This window comes from Hypanus sabinus, chromosome 18, assembly GCF_030144855.1.
Source record: "Hypanus sabinus isolate sHypSab1 chromosome 18, sHypSab1.hap1, whole genome shotgun sequence".
NCBI classification, from domain to species: domain Eukaryota; kingdom Metazoa; phylum Chordata; class Chondrichthyes; order Myliobatiformes; family Dasyatidae; genus Hypanus; species Hypanus sabinus.
The window spans coordinates 15,822,414-15,845,241 of record NC_082723.1 but is presented as its reverse complement, the minus strand read 5'-3'; the positions used below and the strand labels follow the sequence as shown (position 1 = coordinate 15,845,241).

Here is a 22,828-nt window from a genome sequence, read left to right as displayed (position 1 = left end):
CCCAAGATGCAATGCGGTGTGCTCGGAGATGGACTGACACTGAGCCACATGCAAGGGTCAGAGGTCATAAGCCAGTCTAAAGGGCAAGATTTCAGATACATTGAAAAAGAAGAGAAGCTTTGGGAGGGGATTGCAGAGCTTGGGCCCTACAGCTACAACTTTTGGCCACCAACGGTGACCCGGTGGATGAGCAAGAAGCCAGCACTGCAGAATGGCAGAAGGATGCAGGGCTAGAAGGAGTTGCCATTTAGAAAGGGCTCCAGGAGTTGCATTGATCTCTGCGAGGGAACACTTGGAACCCTGAGTGTTGGTTGGGGTGAGGGGGTAGGGTCCAAACTTTAGTCAAGACGGGCAACACTCTCCGATGTTCAGTTCAAACCCCAGCTCCTTTGGCAACATTAGGATTCGAATCTCCGGCACACGGCCTTAATCCACAACCACCTCACTCCAAAGAATAGTAGACTCTAGCTGGTACAGATAATCAGAGCTACAAGCGATCTTCCCAATTTGCCAACTGACGTCGTGCCCCCATCAACTTCTTCACTTCTTCAAGTGTTGTGATATATTAAAACACATTGATTAGGAGTGGGAGTGAGGTTAGGCCTCACAGAATTTTATTTAATTAGATTCTGCCATAATTCCAATTCAGGATTCTCATTTATCTACGGTAACTTTTCACTTACTTGCTAATCATATCCCTCTGCAGTAAAAATATTCAAAGATTTTGAGCCTTTTGAAGAAGTGTTTCTAACATTCACACCCGAGAGAAAATAATTTTATTTTTCCTCACAAGAGGAAACATCTTTCTTAGATGCTCCTGGTTTAGACTACTTAGAATCAATTTGCATCAATCAATCCCCTCCCATTACTTTAAACTCCAGGGTACATTAGCCCAGTGTTTCCTCATAAGGCAGCCCACCTTTCCCAGGGACAAGTCTAACAAAGCTACGTGTCCCACCCATGAAAATGCCTAAAATAAGGAGACCACTATAGTTCAGAAAGCAGTCTCACCGGAGCCCTCTACGACTAGAGCACAACGTTCTCATTCGACTGGGCATCAGTGAAAGTCATGGTGGAAGCATACGTGCGACCTGCAAGAGGATTTCTAGACGTGCTTTTCCACAGACAGTTCTGTAAACAGACATGCAGACCTTGATCCCAATGCACAGAGTTCACTGCACAACCAATCAGCAGTGAGAACCGCAACCCCCACCCCCCGCAATGTCGCAACCGAGTTTCCGTAATGATGACCAGACAACCGATTGGTAAGTGTTTAAAAGCCGAGCATCCGGAGAACACGCTACACTGACGATACCTCCTCGTACAGTGGCAAAAGGTCTGCGGATGAATTGCCAAGATCGGAGATAAACTCAACCCAACCATATCCGTACTAATTCTGTATTCAATTATCCCCCCACCTCCCCTATGATGTCACTACTTGCTTTACGTGCGTAGTAGCCATTGGCTTGTATATTCATTCGTTAGAGTGGCTAGCTCTCAGTGCATCTCAGAGTTCTGTAGTTTCTCATCATTGACATGAAATTCCAGCCACAATGGATGATTTCCCATTTTGCCACCTTATACTCTATTTGTAGATCCTTGCCCATTCACGTATCCTGTCAAGAACACTTATTCCTCACAGTTTACACCCTACCTATTTAAATATAATAGGCAAATTTAGCAACTACACTTGGAGCTTCCACCAAAGTCTTACGTAAGTTATGAAGAGCTGGGACCTCAGATCCCTGTGACAGACCACACATTTCTTCTTGGCAGTCAAAAGGAGCGATTTAGAACAGGAGCTGCCACACTTCTTTATGCCGTGGACCAGGTTGGGAACCTCTGATTCAGAGTCAGAACCAGGTTTATCATCTCTGACCTATGTCGTGAAATCTTACATTTTGCAGCAGTAGTAGAGCACTCATTCCAAGTTACAATTAGAAGTATATTTAAAAATAAGTAAAACAGTGAGGGAGTGTTCATGAACAGTTCAGTAATTTGACAGTAGAGGGGAAGAAGCTGTTCCTAAAACATTGAGTGTGCATCTCCAGGCTCCTGTACCTCCTCCCTGATGAGAAGAGGGAATTTCCTGGTGAGTGAGGGTCCTTCAAGATGGGTGCTGCCCTCCTGAGGCATCGCCATTTGAAGAGGTCCTCGATGGTGGGGAGGCTAGTTCCCATGATGCAGCTGGTCGATTCTACAATCCTCTACAATTTTTCCAATCCTGTGCCTACTGCCTGCTTCCTGTTCACCAGCCAATATACGACTCAAATAAAATACTTCCTTTCCTCAAAACTTATCGAGCACCTCCTGCATGGTACGTTCGCTGGTTTCCCCTATATTGGCAGCACATATTATTTCTGGTGTCAAAATGGTTGTTGTGACACTAGTGTGACAGTGCTGTGGATGTTGCTCGTTGCTCCCACTTCCAGCTTCCGCCACTGGCCAGCAGTAGTGCGAAAAGGAGAGCCGAGTGTGTGAGTCTCTCCCTGCCAGCGCACAGCCTCTCCAACAGCAGGCCTCAAGCAGGGCCTCCTCCCTGGCGACCCGCAGAAACTGAACTCCTCTCGGACTCGGGCTGAACGACAGAGGACAGGGAGGAGGTCTGGCCCCTGCAGGCCCGACACTTGGTGTGTGGACGCACCCTGACACTTGTGAACCAGATTGCCAGCTACGGGTAAATAGGCCCCCTGCCTCGTGGGCAGTCTCGGGAGCGATGAAGTCTACGGGAGTAAACCCAGACAGCAAATCCAGAGTGGAGTCCCTGAGGCGGCTGGACGACATTGAACGTCCTCCCAGCAGCTCCTGCAGCCGAGCTGGTGTCAAACATATTGCTTCATAAGCCTTCCTTTGGACTGCAACAGCGAGGCTGAGAGGGGGACCTTAACAACTGGGCATCTCGGGATCTCCATACCTTCTGCCCAGGCTCGTGGTGATGATCATCACGCATTCTCCTTCGAGACAGACGGGTGCCAACCAACCATTATTTCTTCAGAAGAACTCCAGCACTGTCTCGCAGTTCTACTGAGGCAACCAGCCATCACCCTAATCCCAGGACACACAGGAGTCTGTGCTCCAACTGTGTGGGAATTGTGGGCGAGTCAGTCACTCCGGACACTTCCGGCCACTGCCAGCTTCTGAAACCTCCACGCCAATCCGGAATTCAACTGCCAATAATATGCTCTCTCAGAGACACGAGCAGCTCTGCAAACATTATGCTGTGTGAAGCAGGAGCACAATTCCCTGAAAGTGATTGACATCGAAGATTATGGGGAGAAGACAGGAGAATGGGGTTGAGAGGGAAAATAAATCAGCCAAGATCAAATAGCAGAGCAGACTTGATGGGCTGAATGGCCCAATTCTTCTCCTATGTTCTAATGGTTTGCCACACTACATATTGCATGTTCCTGTGCACGAATTGACTGCAACATTTCTTACAATACAAGGTTTAGAAAGATACCTTGCTGCTATAAAGCACTAACAGGGATGGTGAGATCAGAACTGGAACATACTTCTTCTTCCTTGATCAGCCTTCCCATATTGGGAATGATTACTTCCCCTCGGACCACGAGTGGGATGGAAAAGCTTCACCGAGCTCACCAGTGGCAGGGCAGAGGGACTCAGAATGAGGGAACAAGCACAACATCAATATACCTGAGTGCTCTCAGTAACCGGGGCAGAGGATCCAGGCATCAAAGATACGAGTCCCGACGAAGGGTCTCGGCCCGAAACGTCGACAGTGCTTCTCCCTATAGATGCTGCCTGGCCTGCTGCGTCCCACCAGCATTTTGTGTGTGTTGATCAAGGATATGAACTTTCCTTAATATAGAATCGAACATATGAAACCAGGTGCAAGGCAGAAAGATAGCTCCTTCATTGAAACATGACAGTGGCTAGTTAAAGACTTCCTAACTCTCCAAGGCCCACATTTTACTATTCCAGTGACACCTAACCCCTGCAGGCCAGCTTTCCTGTCAATACTGCTCTCCAACGTTCATTCCCTGGAAAACTAACTGGATGACCCTCATCTTGCAACCGACCCAGGGAGAGATGAGTAACTGCTGTGTACTGGTATTTACAGAAACATGGTTCCAAGTTAACATCCCAAGTACCATCAATCTTCAGGCCACGCCACTCAAAAGACTTGTGCTGATGTTATTTTGTGACAGTATTGGGTTTATTGAGAGAGAGAGAGAAAGTGGGGACAGAGAGAGAGAGACAGAGGGAGAGGGAGGGACACACACACACACACACCCCCTGGCCCCAGAGCATTGATGTTTAATTTAGCTGTATACATGAGCATGGTTGAAAGGCGACAACCTTGAAGCATCCAACAGTAAGTGGTAAATATCATCTGGCAGGAGGTTATAGTGGGTAATTTAAATATCCCTCCCGAGGACACGTGCAGACATCCCGCTACCTGGTCTGGAGAAAGGTATTTGACCTAAAATGCGAACTGATTTTCCTCTCCCCACTTCTGCTGCCCGTTCTGCTGAGCATTTCCAGCATCTTCTGTCCAGTTAGCCCCACTCCCCTCCACCCACCTTTAAATTCAGGCATGGCACCCCTTCCCTCTCAGCCCAAAACATCACCTGTTTACCATTCTACAAAGACGCTGCCCGCCCTGCTGAGCTCCCCCAGCATTTTGTGATTTCCAGTGTCTGCGGACTTCCTCACGTTTCTGGCCTCCTGTTTATATTCAATTGCCACGGAGCTAAGAAATTAAGTGAAAAATGAGAAGCTCTGCACTGCTACATGTTGTGACTTTGCATTTATTTCTGATAGGGTGTTGGAAATGGGGTCAACAGTCGCATTCAAGAGGCACCTGGGGCTGTGCTTTAACAGGGACATGTCTGCGGGGCCGGAGGGAAGAAAAGGTGAGCAGGATTAACTGCAGAGCTCTGACAAAGAGCCAGAATGGGAACAATGGGCCAAGTGGCCTTCTTACAGACTGAAGGAGCCTTAGAATGCCAAGTTGTCAAAGAGAGTTCCGCATGCAAATAGGACAGATTGCAACAGATCTCTGGGCTCGAAGCCAAGACCTACATTTGGACAACCTTCAAGCCTCCAGACTGATATCATTGTACCGTTGATAGGCGTGACACATTGTAGAGCGAAATTGGAACCCACAGACATTTCTTTCTTTCTGGTGACCTCCAACAGTTTCCAGTAAACTCAGAAAGAACTTCCCCTCTTCAACTCGCTGACAACAATCCTTTGTCCACTGTGAACTTACAGGTGAGAGGATCTGAAGTTTATCAACCCGTGCAGAAAGAAGGGGATTTCATTAAAACTATTAGAATTAACTCTATCTGATTAAAATCTTCAAGGAGCAGTTTCCAGAAAAAATTTACCAGCTGATTTACAACGGAGGATTCAGTCAGTCACGGTCATATCTAATCAATAAACCCTGACTTGTGTATTGTTCATAAAACTCGAAATTTCCACCTGCCAACAAAGAGATGTCAACCTGAAACATGAACTATTTTCTTCTCCACAGTCCTCTCCCGATCTCCCAAATATTTCCATCCCCTTTTACTTCCGGTTTTCAGCAAGTGCAGCATTTTGTCTCAGTGCGCCCCTCCCCGGTCACTTCATTATTATCCACGTTTCACACCCCCCGCCCCACACCGCCAGGAGAGCGCGTCTTTCTGAGTATAAAACATGCTCGCCCGTGCATTCCCCAATGAGCTTGGCCCAGCGCTGGGCAGCTTTGCAATTGGATAACAGATACCTATACCCAAGACGCACTTTCATTGGCAGTGGTGAACAATGATAACGCTCCAGTGTATCCCTGACGGACTAACGTGCCACCTCGATTGAATTACTGGCAATGCCTGCAGGCAGTCAGATGAAGTGAAAAGCAGGGTACAGTAGGAGTGCAGGCTGAAACACGTCTAGGCCTGAGGCTACACTGGGATAACTTGTTTTGTAAACACAAGAGACCGGAGCTGCTGGATTTACGCACGTCTTATTCCATACCTATTCTTCGACCTTTCACTTTGTTTTTATGTAATCCTTTATCTTTATAACTGTTGAATGCTGTTGTTTTTCGTTACATGCTGCGTCCTGACCAACAAGCCACAGCAAGTTCCTCATACACGAATGACGAGCGCAGGAGGAACTCGGCAGCATTCCTGGAGGGAAGCAGATGGACAATGTTGAGGAACAAGCCCCTCCCTGATACAGCGACAGCCCATTTCCCTCCGGAGATGGCGCCTGCCCTGCTGAGTTCCTCCAGTGCGTTGCAGAGTCAAAGAAAAGTACAGCACAGAAACCGGCCCTTCAGCCCATCTAGTCCGTGCTGAGCCACTTAAACCACCTGCTCCCATTGACCTGCGCCGGGACCACAGCCCTCCACACTCCTACCATCCATGTTCCTGTCCACACTCCTGTCCAATGCTGAAATCAAGCTCGCGAGCAACACTTGCGCTCGTTCCACTCTCTGGTGACTCGTGCGTGACTCGCTTAGCGGCAGTGAGCACTTGAACACGAGTGATGCTGTTGCGGCAGGTTTTCTGTCTTCGCTGACCTTGGACACCCTCGGCAGGTCACTGAGATTTCTCCGTTGGGGGGTGGGGGAGATTGACTCTGGCACAGACTTGCCTGCTGACCAGAGCTTGAGAAGGCCTTGTGGGCTTCTGTGTACACAAGGCATCTCTACCTTTTTTACCTCCTCCTCCCAAAGCCTCCAGAATGGCGTCCCAAATCCTTGGAGCTTCTCTGCCAACCTGTGTTGTTGTTCTTTGCTCTTTCCCAGGTATAGCAACAAAAATCGATCCAAAATCAAAACAAGTGCCGTCAGCCTGCGATCATGGAGTCACCATACTTGTGTGACATGCCCACAGCGCCAATTAATCAAATTCCCTATTTTGATCCTTTATTAGCAATTAACAAATATTATTGAGCATTATCTCATCGGTCAGCAAAGATAGGACCTCCACGGTCCCAAGCTACAGACTGCCATGAACTCAGCAAGAAGTTACTCCTTTCTCTTTTACCACCCCATCAAGGCCATTCGTTACCTAACCTCATTAGTCAGACCCCACTTGGTTCTGAGCTCAGTTCTGATCACTCACTACGGGAAGGATGTGGAAACCATAGAAAGGTTGCAGAGGAGATTTACAAGGATGTTGCTTGGATTGGGGAGCATGCCTTATGAGAATAGGTTGAGTGAACTCAGCCTTTTCTCCTTGGAGCGACGGAGGATGAGAGGTGACCTGATAGGGGTATATAAGATGATGAGAGGCATTCATCGTGTGGATAGTCAGAGGTTTTTTCCCAGGGCTGAAATGGCTAGCACGAGGAGGGCATATTTTTAAGGTGCCTGGAAGCAGGTATAATGGGGTTGCCAGGGGTAAGTTTTTCACACTGAGAGTGGTGGGTGCATGGAATTCATTATCAGTGACGGTGGCAAAGGCAGATACGACAGGGTCTTTTAAGAGACTCTTAGGTACATGGAGCTGAGAAAAATAGAGGGCTATGCGGAAGGGAAATCCCGAGCAGATTCTAGGTTACATGGTCAGCACAACATTGTGGGCCGAAGGGCCTGTAACGTGCTGTAGATTTCTGTGTTTCTAACCCAATAATATTTACCTAGTTACCTAATAAGGGGACTATACAGACTATGAACGCACAGTCTAAAATACACGGTTCCAACACCATGTGAGAAGTGCTTTCAGGCCCCTCACGATACACTGAAACACAGCCAATCAGGATGAAGGCAGTGCGAGTTCCACGGTGTCGACTGCAGTATCCCCACCCTTCAGCGTGGAGTTAAATGATGCTCAAAAAACACTGAGCACGGAACAGCAAGTACAGGCCCTTCAGCCCCTCGATGTTGTGACTATCTTTCAACCTACTTCAAGATTAAGCTAACCCCTCCTGACCACATACCCTTCCATTTTTCTTTCCCAATGTGCCTCTCCACGACTCTTTTGAATGCCTCTCCATTCAACTTTGTTTAATGTAATTTCCAGAGCACAAACCTGAAGGAGAATAAACTCATTGCTATTCCGGATCCGATGCAGCACAAAAAAACATAATGACAATAACCGTCTGTTAAAAACACAATAAAAGTAAAAGCTTAATATAGCTGATATACATAGAATGATTGTGTGTCCATAAAGTGACGTGAGGCACAGGAGTGTCTGTACATGGGGTGACTGACAGGAACTGATATACTGATGGTGGTTGGGGGTGTGGAGAGCTCCTGTCTGTTGAGCACGGCTATTACCTCTGCAGCCAGCAGCTTAAAAGTAATTTTGTCTAAGAGTTCAGCAGCGCTGTATTCACAGAGCTTTGGTTGTGTAAGTTTAGTCGACTCCATCTTGGGTACTAGCCAACAAACCAGCCAGAATATCTTCAGGGAGCGGTGTCTCAGAAAGGCAGTGTCCATTATTAAGGACCTCCAGCACCCAGGACCTGCCCTTTTCTCACCGTTACCATCAGGAAGGAGGTACAGAAGCCTGAAGGCACAGACTCAGCGATTCAGGAACAGCTTCTTCCCCTCTGTCATCCCATTCCTCAATGGACTTTGAACCCATGAGCACTACGTCACTTTTTTAATATATATTATTTCTGTTTTTTTGAACAATTTTTAATCCATTCAATATATACTGTACTTATTAATTTATTATTTTTCCTTCTTTTATATTATGTATTGCACTGAACTGCTGCTAAGTTAATAAATTTCATGTCACATACCAGTAATAATAAACCTGATTCCGATTCTGATGGACTATGAATAATTTGACCAGAGTTCAGGGGAAAGCATCTTTAAAAACGGCATTTGAGTAAATGGACGTTTAGTAGCCTTCATGGACTCAGTGGGCTAATGGGTCTGTTTCTCTGGCTGGATTAAATCTGTGGCCTGCCCCGTGTTCCTCAAATCAGCAAGGCAGCAAAACACCTCTGCAGGTAACCGGGCGCACCGGCCAAGAGATCTGCTCCAGATCCCAAGCCAGTCGAACTTGGCTCATCTCCTGACTGGCCCAGGAATTTCACTGGGTGTGTGGGGGAGGACAACAAAGAGATGGGTTAATTTTCAATCCACTTTGATATAACTGCTAGCGTCAGTGAGTTCTGGGCACTCTGGGCTAGAGAATTGTGGACACTCTGTGTTGGTGTGGGAAGATGTACAGTTAGGGTTAGAGAATTGTGGACACTCTGTGTTGGTGTGGGAAGATGTACAGTTAGGGTTAGAGAATTGTGGGCACTCTGTGTCGGTGTGGGAAGATGTACAGTTCGGGTTAGAGAATTGTGGACACTCTGTGTTGGTGTGGGAAGATGTACAGTTAGGGTCAGTGAGTTGTATGCACTCTGTGTTGGTGTGGGAAGATGTACAGTTAGGGTCAGTGAGTTGTGGGCACTCTGTGTTGGTGTGGGAAGATGTACAGTTAGGGTCAGTGAGCTGTGGGCACTCTGTGTTGGTGTGGGAAGATGTACAGTTAGGGTTAGAGAGTTGTGGGCACTCTGCGTTGGTGTGGGAAGATGTACAGTTAGGGTCAGTGAGTTGTGGGCACTCTGTGTCGGTGTGGGAAGATGTACAGTTAGGGTCAGTGAGTTGTGGGCACTCTGTGTCGGTGTGGGAAGATGTACAGTTAGGGTCAGTGAGTTGTGGGCACTCTGTGTTGGTGTGGGAAGATGTACAGTTAGGGTCAGTGAGTTGTGGGCACTGTGTCGGTGTGGGAAGATGTACAGTTAGGGTCAGTGAGTTGTGGGCACTCTGTGTCGGTGTGGGAAGATGTACAGTTAGGGTCAGTGAGCTGTGGGCACTCTGTGTCAGTGTGGGAAGATGTACAGTTAGGGTCAGTGAGTTGTGGGCACTCTGTGTTGGTGTGGGAAGATGTACAGTTAGGGTTAGAGAGTTGTGGGCACTCTGTGTTGGTGTGGGAAGATGTACAGTTAGGGTCAGTGAGTTGTGGGCACTCTGTGTTGGTGTGGGAAGATGTACAGTTAGGGTCAGTGAGTTGTGGGCACTCTGTGTCGGTGTGGGAAGATGTACAGTTAGGGTCAGTGAGCTGTGGGCACTCTGTGTTGGTGTGGGAAGATGTACAGTTAGGGTCAGTGAGTTGTGGGCACTCTGTGTCGGTGTGGGAAGATGTACAGTTAGGGTCAGTGAGTTGTGGGCACTCTGTGTCGGTGTGGGAAGATGTACAGTTAGGGTCAGTGAGTTGTGGGCACTCTGTGTTGGTGTGGGAAGATGTACAGTTAGGGTCAGTGAGTTGTGGGCACTCTGTGTTGGTGTGGGAAGATGTACAGTTAGGGTTAGAGAGTTGTGGGCACTCTGTGTTGATGTGGGAAGATGTACAGTTAGGGTTAGAGAGTTGTAGGCACTCTCGTGTTGATGTGGGAAGATGTACAGTTAGGGTTAGAGAGTTGTAGGCACTCTGTGTTGGTGTGGGAAGATGTACAGTTAGGGTCAGTGAGCTGTGGGCACTCTGTGTCGGTGTGGGAAGATGTACAGTTAGGGTTAGAGAGCTGTGGGCACTCTGTGTTGCTGTGGGAAGATGTACAGTTAGGGTCAGTGAGTTGCAGGCACTCTGTGTCGGTGTGGGAAGATGTACAGTTAGGGTTAGAGAGCTGTGGGCACTCTGTGTTGCTGTGGTTAGTGTGGTGACATTTGCAGGTTACCCAGCACCATATTCGCTGATTTGAGCTGATGCAAACAATGCATTTCACTGTCTGTTTCAATGTACTTGTTGCTAATCACTTTGAATCTCTCTCTCACTATAATTAGGCTGATTTACAATCTATTTTATAATATATCAATCTAGTTTTAAAATAAAATTGGAATGGATTTTGAGTCAGTGTCGAATGTAAATATTCATTCTCATTGCCAGCCTGAACTCTGGCGACCGGGCTCGCAGCTTGCACTGGCCTGGATCCGGCTCCTGCCAATCAGCTGGCAGTAGACGGCTCGACCTTTGGTGAGGATCGGAGTGGAGGCAGGAGGGAAGTTCACACCTCTGTGGACGTCTCACTCCGACAGGTCCTAATTTAAACAGGGACTGCTCACTTAGCAATTCAACAGTTTGGAGCCTCTGGAGGACCAGGCGTGAAGCCGATCGGCTGGGACAGGCCAGCAGGAGTCCCATCCACATTGCAGAGGGATCGCTATCAAATACCCTATCACCAGGGAAGAAAATGGAGAATAAATCCAATATATAAACAGATGCTGGAAATCTTTGGCAGCACCCACATGATGCTCAGCAAGTCAGTCAGCATCAATGGAAGAGAAATCCTTCATCAAGGCTGGAAAGGAAGGGGGCAGGAACTTCCAGTCCCAGTGAAGGCTTTCCACTCAAAATGCCAACTGTTTGTTCCTCTCCATTGATGCTGCCTGACCCGCTGAGTTCCTCCAGTATTTTGTGTGTGTTATTCAGAAATCCAATATTCATATTCACTCACAAATGGGAGCTCCTAGCAACACCAGATTTCACTGTATTCAAATTTTTTATCACTTAAAGAGTATAAAATTCATGCGTTATACAACAGGCCCTTCTATGATAATATATTCAGGCATGGGGACTGGGATAAGTTCCCTCCCACACTGTCTGCTACCTCGCAGCTCACAATATTTAAATCTCAAGTCCCAACACTGGCCTAAATTTCCATTTCTGTAGCTTGATGATCTTATTAATGCAAATGTATTGAAGTGCATGAGCACTGAACTGGGACTCTTCATGAAGCTCCTTCCTTACGGGGAAGAGTTAAAAATGCAGAATTATTCAGTGACATGTGGAAAGGTGACTTGGTCCAAACAGTCAGTGGCGGCAATAATTCACCGTCAGGGGTTCGTATTCCCTTGCCCTTCATCCTCCATCTCTACCATCTCACCTATTTGCACACGACGGTCATAGTCTGTAACACGTGACACACACACTCAACCTTCTTCCCCTCCGCCATCAGATCTCTGACAGGACAATGAACATTATCTCATTATGTTTGCTTTTTTTTTCATTAATTCATTGAATCTATGGCCAGCCAGTGATGTAGTGTCATTTACACTGGACTCTTGCTCACTGCGAAAGTGGGATCCCCAGACTGACAACTCTCGGATAAAGCCTTCCCCAACTCTTTATTCCTAAACATACCAACCTGCAGCTTAGAGAGAAGGCAATGAAATCAAGACCAGCACAGATTCTGCAGATGCTGGAAATTTTAAGCAACATGCACAAAATGCTGGAGGAACTCAGCTGGGGAAGGGAGTAAATAGTTGACATTTCAGGCCATGACAAGTTCAGTTGCTGGAAATCTGAAATCAACATAAACAATGGGTCTGGTCTAAAACATTAACCCTGTTTCTCCCTCCACAGATGATGCCTGACCTGCTAAGTGCTTCTTGCATTTTCTGTTGGAATGAGGCCATTTCGCTAACTGGTCTGTGCTGGTGTTCACAGTTCTCCCCTCATTCCAAAATATCGTACATCTTAGCTGAACCTTATCACAGATCGGACAGTAAAACTGTAACCGTTGTTTGAAAGTCAACAAGTTGTTTCAGGGGTAACAACCAATCTCGTCCTTGCTAAGAAAAGAGTTTCTGTTGATGAGGGAATGGCTTCCTAGGGTCTCTTCCTGTTTGGTGTGGTACATCCTTGGAACTTCCTGTGTTGATGATTATGAAGAGGTCACAGTAATTTCTCAGAACACATCTTACCATATCTTCCTGTCGTAAACAGTCTCTCCATAACTACGCCATTGATATCACTGAATATTTCATCCTCTTCACGATCAGCATCCAACTAGAAAACAAAGGGAAATAAGAACGGAAATATAAATCTTCCCCATTGCACAGAGTCACTGCCTACCCTAACTGGGTGCCTCAAAATACTGACTACTGTTCATATACAGTACTGTGCTAAAGTCTTAGGCACATGTAAAAACGTTCTGTAAAGTGAAGATGCTTTGAAACAGAATCAAAAATTTCTATATAACAAAATAAATTACTACAAAGAGCAGTTAAAAAAACCAAATCAAATCAATCTCTGGTGTGACCTCCCTTTGCCTTTGAAGCTGCAACTACTCTGTTTGGTACACCATCGTGCAGTTTTCTAAGAAACTCTGCCGGTAGGCTGTTGCAAGTTGGCCACAGTTCTTCTGCAGACTTTGGCTGTATCCCTCGCTCCTGTCTTTCCAGGTAACCCCAGACACCCTTGATGATGGTGGCATCAAGGTTTTGTGAAGACCTTTTGCAGAGGCTGTTGTGCTTCACACTGGAGTACACCAGATGTGTGATTGGCATCTAACAAGCTATTAGGGCAATTGGCACAAAGCTTGGGAAAATATACATACTTCAACCATTTCTTACGGGAGAAGATGGAGAGACAGAGATAAAGGTATCTGGGGAGGGAATTCCAGAGCTCGGTGCTCAGTCAGCTGGAGGATTGGCTGAGAGAAAAAGCAATAGAAAAGTCTGTGAATCTTTGGACGATTACAGAGCTGCGACACCAAATCAAATCAACTAGGATAATAAGTCCTGGTCTGAATGCAGGGTCCACTCACACAAGCAACTGACTTGAAAAGAGTAGTGTCAGATCAGAAAGGCAGGGGTGCACCTGATGCTGCTCTCTGCTGACCTCTGCTGGACACATGAAAATGTGCAGGTGTAGTTCAGAAAAATTTATTCACTACGGGATGTGGGTGCTGCCAGCTGAACCAGTATTTATTGCCCATCCCTAGTTGCCCTTGAGAAGGTGGTGATGAGCTGCCTGCTTGAACCGCTACAGTCCCTGAGGTGTGGGTACACCCACATCACTGTCAGGGAGGGAATTCCATGATTTTGACCCAGCGACAATGAAGGAACGGTGATATGTTTCCAAGTCAGGGCAGTGAGTGCTTGGAGGGGGATTTCCAAGCGGTGGTGTTCCCAGGTACCTGCCGTTCTCGTCCTTCTCGATGGTAGTGGTCGTGGGTCTGGAAGGTGCCGCCTTAGGAACTTCGGTGTGTTGTTGCAGTGCGTCTTGTAGACAGTACACACTGCTGCAACTGTTCGTCGATGGTGGAGGGACTGGATGCTTGTGGAAGGGGTACCAATCAAGTGGGCTGCCTTGTACCTGATGGTGTCGAGCTTTTTGAGTGTTGGTGGAGCTGCACTCATCCAGGAGAGTGGCGAGTATTCCATTACAGTCCTGACCTGAGCCTTGTAGATGCTGGACAGGCTTTGGGGATCGAGTGTGCCTCAATCTGACGAGTTTGGTGGGGCTGGAGGTTGTCTTCCCTGGACTTACACAGCCAAGGAAACCGGGTGTTTCACTAGTGTGCATATGGGGTTACAATCTTGGTGTTGGATGTTGCAGCCCTTTCCAAGGTCCTTGCAGGGAGGCCAAATAAGGAAAGAGCAGCAGGTAAGATCCTCCTAAATTCTTTCTACCCCAGGCTGGGTGTAAATGGATGTGGCTGGTCCTAATATGCTTGTCACTGTGGAAGAAGATGCTGGAACCTCAGTTTAACAGCCAGGAGGCTCACACGGAGAACACCTCACCAATAAAACTGTTCAGGAGTGCGGTTGCTCCATAACTCTTGCTCAGTGAGTGAAATTGGAGGCCTGATGCACCATCAATAACTCTCTCCGAGACGTGAGGCGAGATACCGGCTTTTATTGACTGGAAGAAAGAACAAGCAGCAATTGACCACCATACTACATCCTGGAGACTGAGGGCTGGGCTCAGGCCTCAATCGCCTTTATACTGGGGTCTGTGGGAGGAGCCACAGGAGCAGTCGGGGGGGGGGGGGGGGCGTGTCCAGGCAGGTATACGTAGTTCACCACAAGGCCTGACGTTTCCGAGTCTGAGAATCCAGGGGCGAGGCCGGGAGGTGGCCTGTCCTGGCCTGGGGGACCGTGTGGGCGGAAACGGGGCTCGTTTAGCTGTCGTTGAATAGCTTGCTTCTGCTGCTGGTGTTGTTCTGTGCAATACTGCTGGGCTAGCACCGGAATGCGCAGCAACATCCCCCCCCCCCCCCCCCGCACACCCTGGTCGTTAATTCAAATGTCGCACCTCACTGTACACGTGATGAATGAATCCGAACCTGGCTCAGGGCCCTTCTTCACTTGCAAGAGGGCACGGTAGGCCAATTCTCATCGTTCCCACTGACGCCTTGGATCTTCATATTCAGATTCGGTTCATTGTCATTTAGAAACCACAAATGCAATGCAGTTAAATAATGAGACAACATTCCTCCAGAATAATATCACAAAAGCATATGACAAAACAGACTACACTAGAAAATCCACATAACGTTTAGCAATCCCCAATCCAGAGTCCGGAGAGGCTGCTGCGTATTAATATCGCGCTACCGTCTCAGGGCGTTCCCCGGAAAGGAGCTCCAAATCCACCAGAAAAAACAAGGCCAAAAACTAAAGCTGCAAGACCTGCACAAAACCACATAATTACAACATATAGTTGCACCAGTGCAAACAATAGCATAATTGATAAAAAAAACAGACTATGGGCACAGTAAAAATAGTCCAAGATGTTAAAGGACTATAAGTTCAAAAGAAATCACCACAGTTTCCACAAGTCCCCAGGGTCCCAACAGACTCGCCATTCCACGCCGGCGACAGAAGGGAATACCCCCGCTATGGACTTCCACGGCACCGCCCGACTCAGCCTCGCAGACGCAGCACACACCGAAAGTGACCTGACCGCAGCGGACTCCGAGTCCGTCGAACCTCCGAGCCGACAACCATCCCCTCCGGCACAGCTTCTCCGAGCACCATCCTCTGCCAAGCATATTAAGACGGCCCCGCCATCGGCCATCGGCAACGTGACCCCGAGGACTGGGGGCCTGTTCTTCCCAGCAGAGTCCCGGACCTCACAGCAGCAGCAACAACGAAGAAGGTCTTCCTGGAATTTCCCGATGTTTCTCCGTGCTTCCATGTCCGTTTTCAATCGATTATGATTGCGCACGGCACCCCGCTTCACAAATAACAAATAATCAGTTCCGGACACTGTGGCTTTTGGGCTAATCCTCATCTCCGTGTCACTAAGTGGGAGGAACAAGGACGGCACAAGCTTAAATGAGAATTCAATCCAGTTTCCTTTGTTGTTGTAGAGGCCGTTCTTTGGGAAAGAGCAGGGCCTGGTGTCACTTCCATCAAGCGAGAGGAATGGTCCCAGTGATGGAGATACTGGAGGGTGGCAGGAGCTGGATAATCTCTGAAGTAGCAGAGTAAAGTGCCTGTTCGGCTTGCTTTAGTTTGCAATCTCGCACTGACCCCATGAACTCTGGGGTGGGGGAGTGGGATGGGGAGAAAGCACGCCCCAGTAGATAGTAAACATGCCCTGGGAACATCTCAGTTCCCCCGGCCCTGAGCAACGTAGTTAAATTGGTGAGGCATATCGTGGCCCAGTGGGTGTTTATTAGTCCTTGATCAACATGATATGGCTTCATATCGAGGATCAAAGATCAGCTTTATTTGCCACAACGTGTTTTAGGAATTTGGTGCGGTGCGTTGGCGTGACACGCAAGAGGAAAAAACAACATTCACATCAGATGCTGGAAATTCAGAGAGAGAGAGAGCGAGAGAGAGACACACACACACACAAAATGCTGGAGAAATTCAGCAGGGCAGGAAGGCATCTGTGGGGAGGAACAGTCAACGTTTCAGGATGAGACTCTTCATCACGATATTCACATTGGAGAAGTTAATGTGACCTGGCTTCACCTCTCGGACATCACTCCATGGGTTTCAGCAAACGTTTTTCAGCTGATTTGTCCAGCAGTGTGTTCTTCAGACTCAAACACTCTGTTCAGACAATCATTGCTCTCCAGTGTTCAATGCAGAGTTTTAGAAACAATCAGACTGAACTCAGCTTTGGTTGGTAGTGTAAGAGGGGCTCTATCAAGCCAGCTGCCTGCAAGCACCGATAATCAGTAAGGTTGTAAATTGCAAGGACAGGTATGACTGTGTCTCTCTCACACCATCCAACCGGCCCCTATCTTATCAGGTCTTCCTGCTTAAATGAAAGAAGCTTTTCTGAAATGGATAAATCTCCTTAATCCTTTTATCGATGCGTTGAAATGAAACCCGAGAGCCCTATACACAAACATCAGATTTCCCAACAGTCTGCTGTAAATTTACATCCTAAAACCAGCTGTGATAGCACAATTTGGTGTGACAGTCACTAAATGTCAATAGCATGGGGGACCATGTAAACAGAATTACACGGAGGTAGGGATTTTACAGCGTGACTCACTGTTTAAACGGTGATATTGAAGTTTGAATAGTTTGTGACAACTAGGGATATAGAGAGGAGGATTCCGGATGGGAGTTTATTAAAGAAACTTCTATCTTTTTTGATTCTGCATCCTGGCTATCCTCCCTCCGTTCTCTCCTCCTCATCTGCCCATTATCTCCCTCTTGTTGCCCTCCTCCCCCCCTTTTGTCCATGCTACTGTCCTCTCCTAACAGATTCCTTCTTCCTCAGCCCTTTTCCTCTACCACCTATCACCTTCCAGCTTCTTACTTCATCCTCCCTTAACCTGGTCTCACCTATCTTCTGGCACCTTGTACTCCCCCCCCCCCCACCCCCGAACATCCATCTGGCTTCTGTCCCCTTCTTTTCCAGTTCTGATGAAGGGTCTCAGCCCAAAACATTGACGGTTTATTCCCCCCTCCCCATAGACACTAGCTGACTATTTACTCTTTTCAATAGCTGCCGCCTGGCTTGCTAAGTTCCTCCAACATTTCGGGGGTGTTGCTCAAGATTTCCAGCATCTGAAAAAACTCTTGTGGCTATGGAACTAACTGAATGCTCCAGTAAATTACTGTTCTTTTCAATTGGACATTTATTTCTTACATACAAGATATAAAACTTGACTCCCAGGCGAAGATATCATGTGAAGATTGTCTAATTAGATCAAATTAAAGCTACTTAACAGAACTACTGTCCGAGCTTATCCAACCAGACATGATGAAAGAGGGAAAACACAAGGAAATCTGCAGATGCTGGAAATCTAAAGCAACAGACACAAAATGCTGGAGAAACTCAGCAGGCCAGGCAGTATCTACAGAAAAGAGTAAAGAGTCGATGTTTCGGGCCGAGACCCGAGACTCTTTTTCGGGACTCATGGTGAAAGAGGTCTCTTGAATACCCCTTCATTAGTAATTGGCAACTCCTGGAAGAGATAAAATAATCTGAGAAATTCTGTCCCAACTCTGGGTTCCCGAAGATCTCGGTAATGATCTACCTGCACACAGGCTGATGTTAGCCACAGGAAGGAACCGTATGCAGAGATTAAATAAACAACTGCAGAGTCAGGATTTCCACACAAGCAGGTGATCATCAAGTTCAAACAAAGCTCTTTTAAAACATAATTTAGCCCCACATCTCAATAGCTTGCAGAGATAATCACTTGATTCCCCTGATGTAGGCAAATTGCGGCAAATCACTCCAGGGCTAAAGGTTCACCATTGCACACTAATTACCAGGCTTTGCAATGGAATCTTAAAAGTGAGCTACTCGGCCACAGATGACAAGATCCCTATCCGAACAACCACTTTCAGCAGCAGCTGATGCTCTCTAATAGAGCAGGAAATTAACTCTGGAGCTCGGGACGGAGAGGACTTCATGATGACCTGACACTCAGAGTGGGTGAAAATGATCGCGGTTACTATCCACATGGAGGAGGAGGTTGAGGGGATACAGGGTCCATTTCTCTCAGGTGACCCGGGTTCATCTCCTATCATGCTCCCCGTGACCGCGTGGGTTTCCTCCCACAGTCCAAAGATGTACCAGTTGGAAGGTTAAATGGTCTTTGTGAAGTGAATAAGCTCGGATTAAACTGCAGGATCACTGAGCAGCATAGCTGAAAGGGCTCAATAAACAAACAACAATAATAACAGCACAGTGAGGCCCTTTGGCCCACAATGTTATGCTGACTACTCCAAGATCAATTTAACTTTTCCCTCTTACATAGCCCTCCAGTTTTCTATCATCCATGTGCCCGTCTGAGCGTTTCTTCCACATCTCCAACGTATTTGACTCTAACACCTCTCCTGGCAGCATTCCACACACCTCCCGCACAGTCTGTACCTACTTCTGACAACCCTCCTGCACTTTAAAATATGGGCTATTATGGTTTCCATGGTTTTTCCTTTTCTAGCCCTATCTTACATAATCACCTTTTCTTTACCTACTACGTATGATTCAGCATTCCATGATTGGCATAGGAAGGGTATTAGACATTTTGAAGATCTTTTCATTGATAATCGCTTCGCTTCTTTTCAACAGCTCTCTGCTAAGTTCAATCTGCCCAGTGCTCATTTTTATAGATATCTCCAAATTAGACACTTTATTGTTCCTTTAATTCCTAACTTCCCTGAAATGCCTGAGAAAAATGTTATGGATTTATTTTGTTCTATTAATTCACTAGGTAAACGTTTAATATCAGCTGTTCGTGATAAATTAGCAGCCTTACGACGTGCCCCTGTGGATAAAATTAAAATGGCATGGGAGCATGATTTAAATATCTCCTTATCTGATGAGTCTTGGGACTCGATTCTCAAATCGGTTAATACAACCTCTCTTTGTGCTCGCCATTGCCTTTTACAGTTTAAGATTGTTCATAGAGCCCATACGTCTAAATCTAAATTATCTCGCTTTTACCCTAACATTAGTCCACTTTGCGTTAAATGCAAAAGGGGCGAGGCCTCTCTCATTCATATGTACTGGTTTTGTCCTAGCTTGGAGAAATTTTGGAAAGATGTCTTCATAACGTTATCGTATATTCTGAATCACCACCTAGAACCTAACCCTTTAATTGCTTTGTTCGGTTTCTGGGGTGAGACAGATTTACGTCTGAGTTCGACCAAGTGTCGAATATTATTTTTTGCCTCTCTCCTGGCTAGACGTTTAATCCTCCTTAGATGGAGAGATGTTGCCCTGCCCACGCATGCTCAATGGCTTAATGATATTATGTCCTGCTTAGACCTTGAAAAAGTTCATTATTCAGTTCTTAATTCGGATATAAAGTTCCATAAGGTCTGGGGACCTTTTATCGAGTACTTTCATAACCTTCCTCTTAACTAAGGTTTTTTTCCTGGTCCCTTGCTTTCAGCTCCTTTTTTTTTGGTAGTAGGCATCAATATCTTCTGTTGCTAAGTGTATTTACAGTTTTGGGGATTTGAATGTCCTGATTTATATTCTCTATATTGTGATGTGGTTGGTCTGGAGTTCTTTTTTGTTGTGGGACTTGGGGAGGATACTAATTTTACATATCTTCAATTTGGGTGCTTTCTCAATTATCTTCTTTTGTATTGTATTATTGTATGTTTATTTTTGCACTGTATCAATGTTCTTCATTTCGATCTGGGTTTTTTTTTCATCTGTAGCGATGTAGAAAATGTATAAAAAAAACTAATAAAATTTTTAAAAGAGCTACTTCCAGCCTAGGAAGTAGTTTTCCCGGTGTTACTATGGCAAGTGTGACAAGGTTATGGCCTGCCTCTGGCTGAAGAAGTGGAACTAGATCTCATTCCCTTCTGTAATGGTCACCTTGCCTCAGTGAATGGTGTTCTTGTCCCTGATCAGAAAGTTGTGGGTTCAAGTCCAGCTCCAGTAGGTATTCCACTCTCAGAGATGCTGAGGCACTAAACCCCAGCCTCATTAGCCCTCTCGGATGTGGGAGCTTTAGAGGAGGTTCGAACCAGGGAACTGCCTGGAATCGAGAGCATGTCTTACGAGGGTAGGCTGAGCAAACTAAAACTTTTCTCTTTGGAGTGAAGGCAGATGAGAGGAGACTTGATTGAGGTGTACAAGATGATAAGAGGCATAGATAGAGTGGCCAGCCAGAGACTTTTTCCTCAGGGCAAAAATGGCTAATACAAGGGGGGGATAATTTTTAAGGCGATCAGAGCTTTCCCCCCACCATACAGAGAGTGATGTACGCGTGGAATACACTGCCAGGGCTGGGAGATTCATCAGGGTATTTTAAGGGACTCTTAGGTAGGCACTTGGAAGACAGAAGAATGGAGGAAAATGTGAGAGGGAAGGGTCAGATTGATCTCAGAGTAGGATAAAGGGTCAGCACAATACTGTGGGCTGAAGGGTCTGTACTATGCTGTCATGCTCAAAGGTCTCTCACATGAGTGTGGTGTATGGAGGTGTCATGTCAGACAAGCAACCAACTGTTGATCCCGACGCGATCCAATGATTGTGACAGGGATATTTAAATTCAAGAAAAAACATCTGAAATTGAATGGAGCAAGGCTTAGTCACAGAATCTATGTAAAAACCAGTCTACTTCTCCTTCTGAAGAGGCGACGTCGTCCTCCTCCATTCAGGCCTACTTGTGAATCCAAAGCAACTGATGTGATTGATACTGGAGCACCTCTTCTATTTAAGAGCAATTCAATATGCAAAACAGGTGTTGGCAATGAAATCCACATCCAGTGATTGAATAAGTAAAAAGATCCCAGCGCACTACTCAATAAAGAGGATTTATAAGCATCTTAGACAATGCTTCTTCACAGTAGAGCTCCACAGCCTTCAAATGACCTGAAAGCCAGATGACCAGCACACGAGGAGAGTCTTACGACCTGTTTGCTTTGCTAACAGGACTCTTTGATTCCAGCTTCTCAGCCAAAACAACTAATTAATTCCTGATTTACAAGAACATAAATTCTCAAAGCCTCTTCTCCCTTGGCAACCCACGTCCAGTCATTAAGAGTGAATGATTCTTCTGAGGCGGAGAGAGAGCAGGTGAGACAGAAAGGTTTCTAACTGGGCTGATGCCGTATGATATGTTAATTGGATGATTCATTCAGACATCTGACTGAAAATTGGAAATAATATGTTCATGAGAGCATGGCTTCAGGTTTGCCTTTATTCAGTGTTCATCTCTTTCACCACTTTGCAAACAATAAAAGCCTGAAGCCATTTCTCCGGCTGTTCAGAGTCTTGTCAGTTTCTTGTTGAAACTTGCCTTTCTCTGCAGCTGCTGTGCCTTGCTGGTGTCTAGTTCCTGTGGAGGTAACACATTGCTCCGTGTCCCTGGGGTAAAAAAAATCTACATTGGTGCCTGTAGGCTTCCCCTGATGTGCCGTGGAGAGCTTTTTAACTGGCTGCATCGTCGTCTGGCATGGGGGGGATCGACATTAGCTGCTGAGAGCTGTGAAAATGAGTCAGCTCCATCACAGGCACCAGCCTTTGTAATATTCAGGACATCTTTGAGGAGCAGTGCCTCAGAGAAGCAGCGTCCATCATTAGGGACCTCCGTCACCCAGGCCATGCCCTCTTCTTTTTGTTACCATCAGGAAGGAGGTACAGAAGCCTGAAGGCACACACTCAGTGATTCAAGAACAGCTTCTTCCCCTCTGCCATCTGATTTCTGAATGGACATTGAACCCATGAACACTACCTCACTACTTTTATAATTCCATTTTTGGCACTGCTTATTTAACTATATATGAACTGTAATTCAGTTTTTGCATTGTACTGCTGCTGCAAAATTAACAAATTTCAGGACATATGCCAGTGATATTAAACCCGATTCTGATTCTAGCAGATTATCAGCAGTGCCTGTCTTGGAGCTGTCAAGGTCGACACATTGTAGAGCGTTATAAGCAAATTCTTAATAAATAAATCAGGGAGGGAAGTTTTGAATTAGGTTCCCAATGGCAAAGAGTCCTCTGAAATGGAACCTTAGTGAAACCATTTAGCGCCCATCGTAATCTCGTTAAAACATAACACGGGGTGGCGGGATCAGTACGTGTACTCAGTATTGAGTTTGTGACCACCATGTACAAAAGATTAAAACGAATGCGATATGATGCTGGCTTCAAGCTGAAGGTTGTTGATTTTGCTAAAGGAACAAGTAATTC

General features: G+C 46.4%; 1 protein-coding gene across 2 annotated transcripts in view; it reads right to left on the bottom strand.

Annotated features, from left to right (window-relative positions):
- LOC132407354 (adenylate kinase isoenzyme 1-like) overlaps nt 1-22,828 on the bottom strand; it is a 186,550-nt gene that overhangs the window by 102,227 nt on the left and 61,495 nt on the right. For both annotated transcript variants that reach the window (XM_059993717.1, XM_059993716.1), the window contains exon 7: nt 12,662-12,746. In XM_059993717.1, coding sequence (XP_059849700.1) covers nt 12,662-12,746 — 85 coding nt within the window. The remainder of the gene's footprint in view (nt 1-12,661; nt 12,747-22,828) is intronic.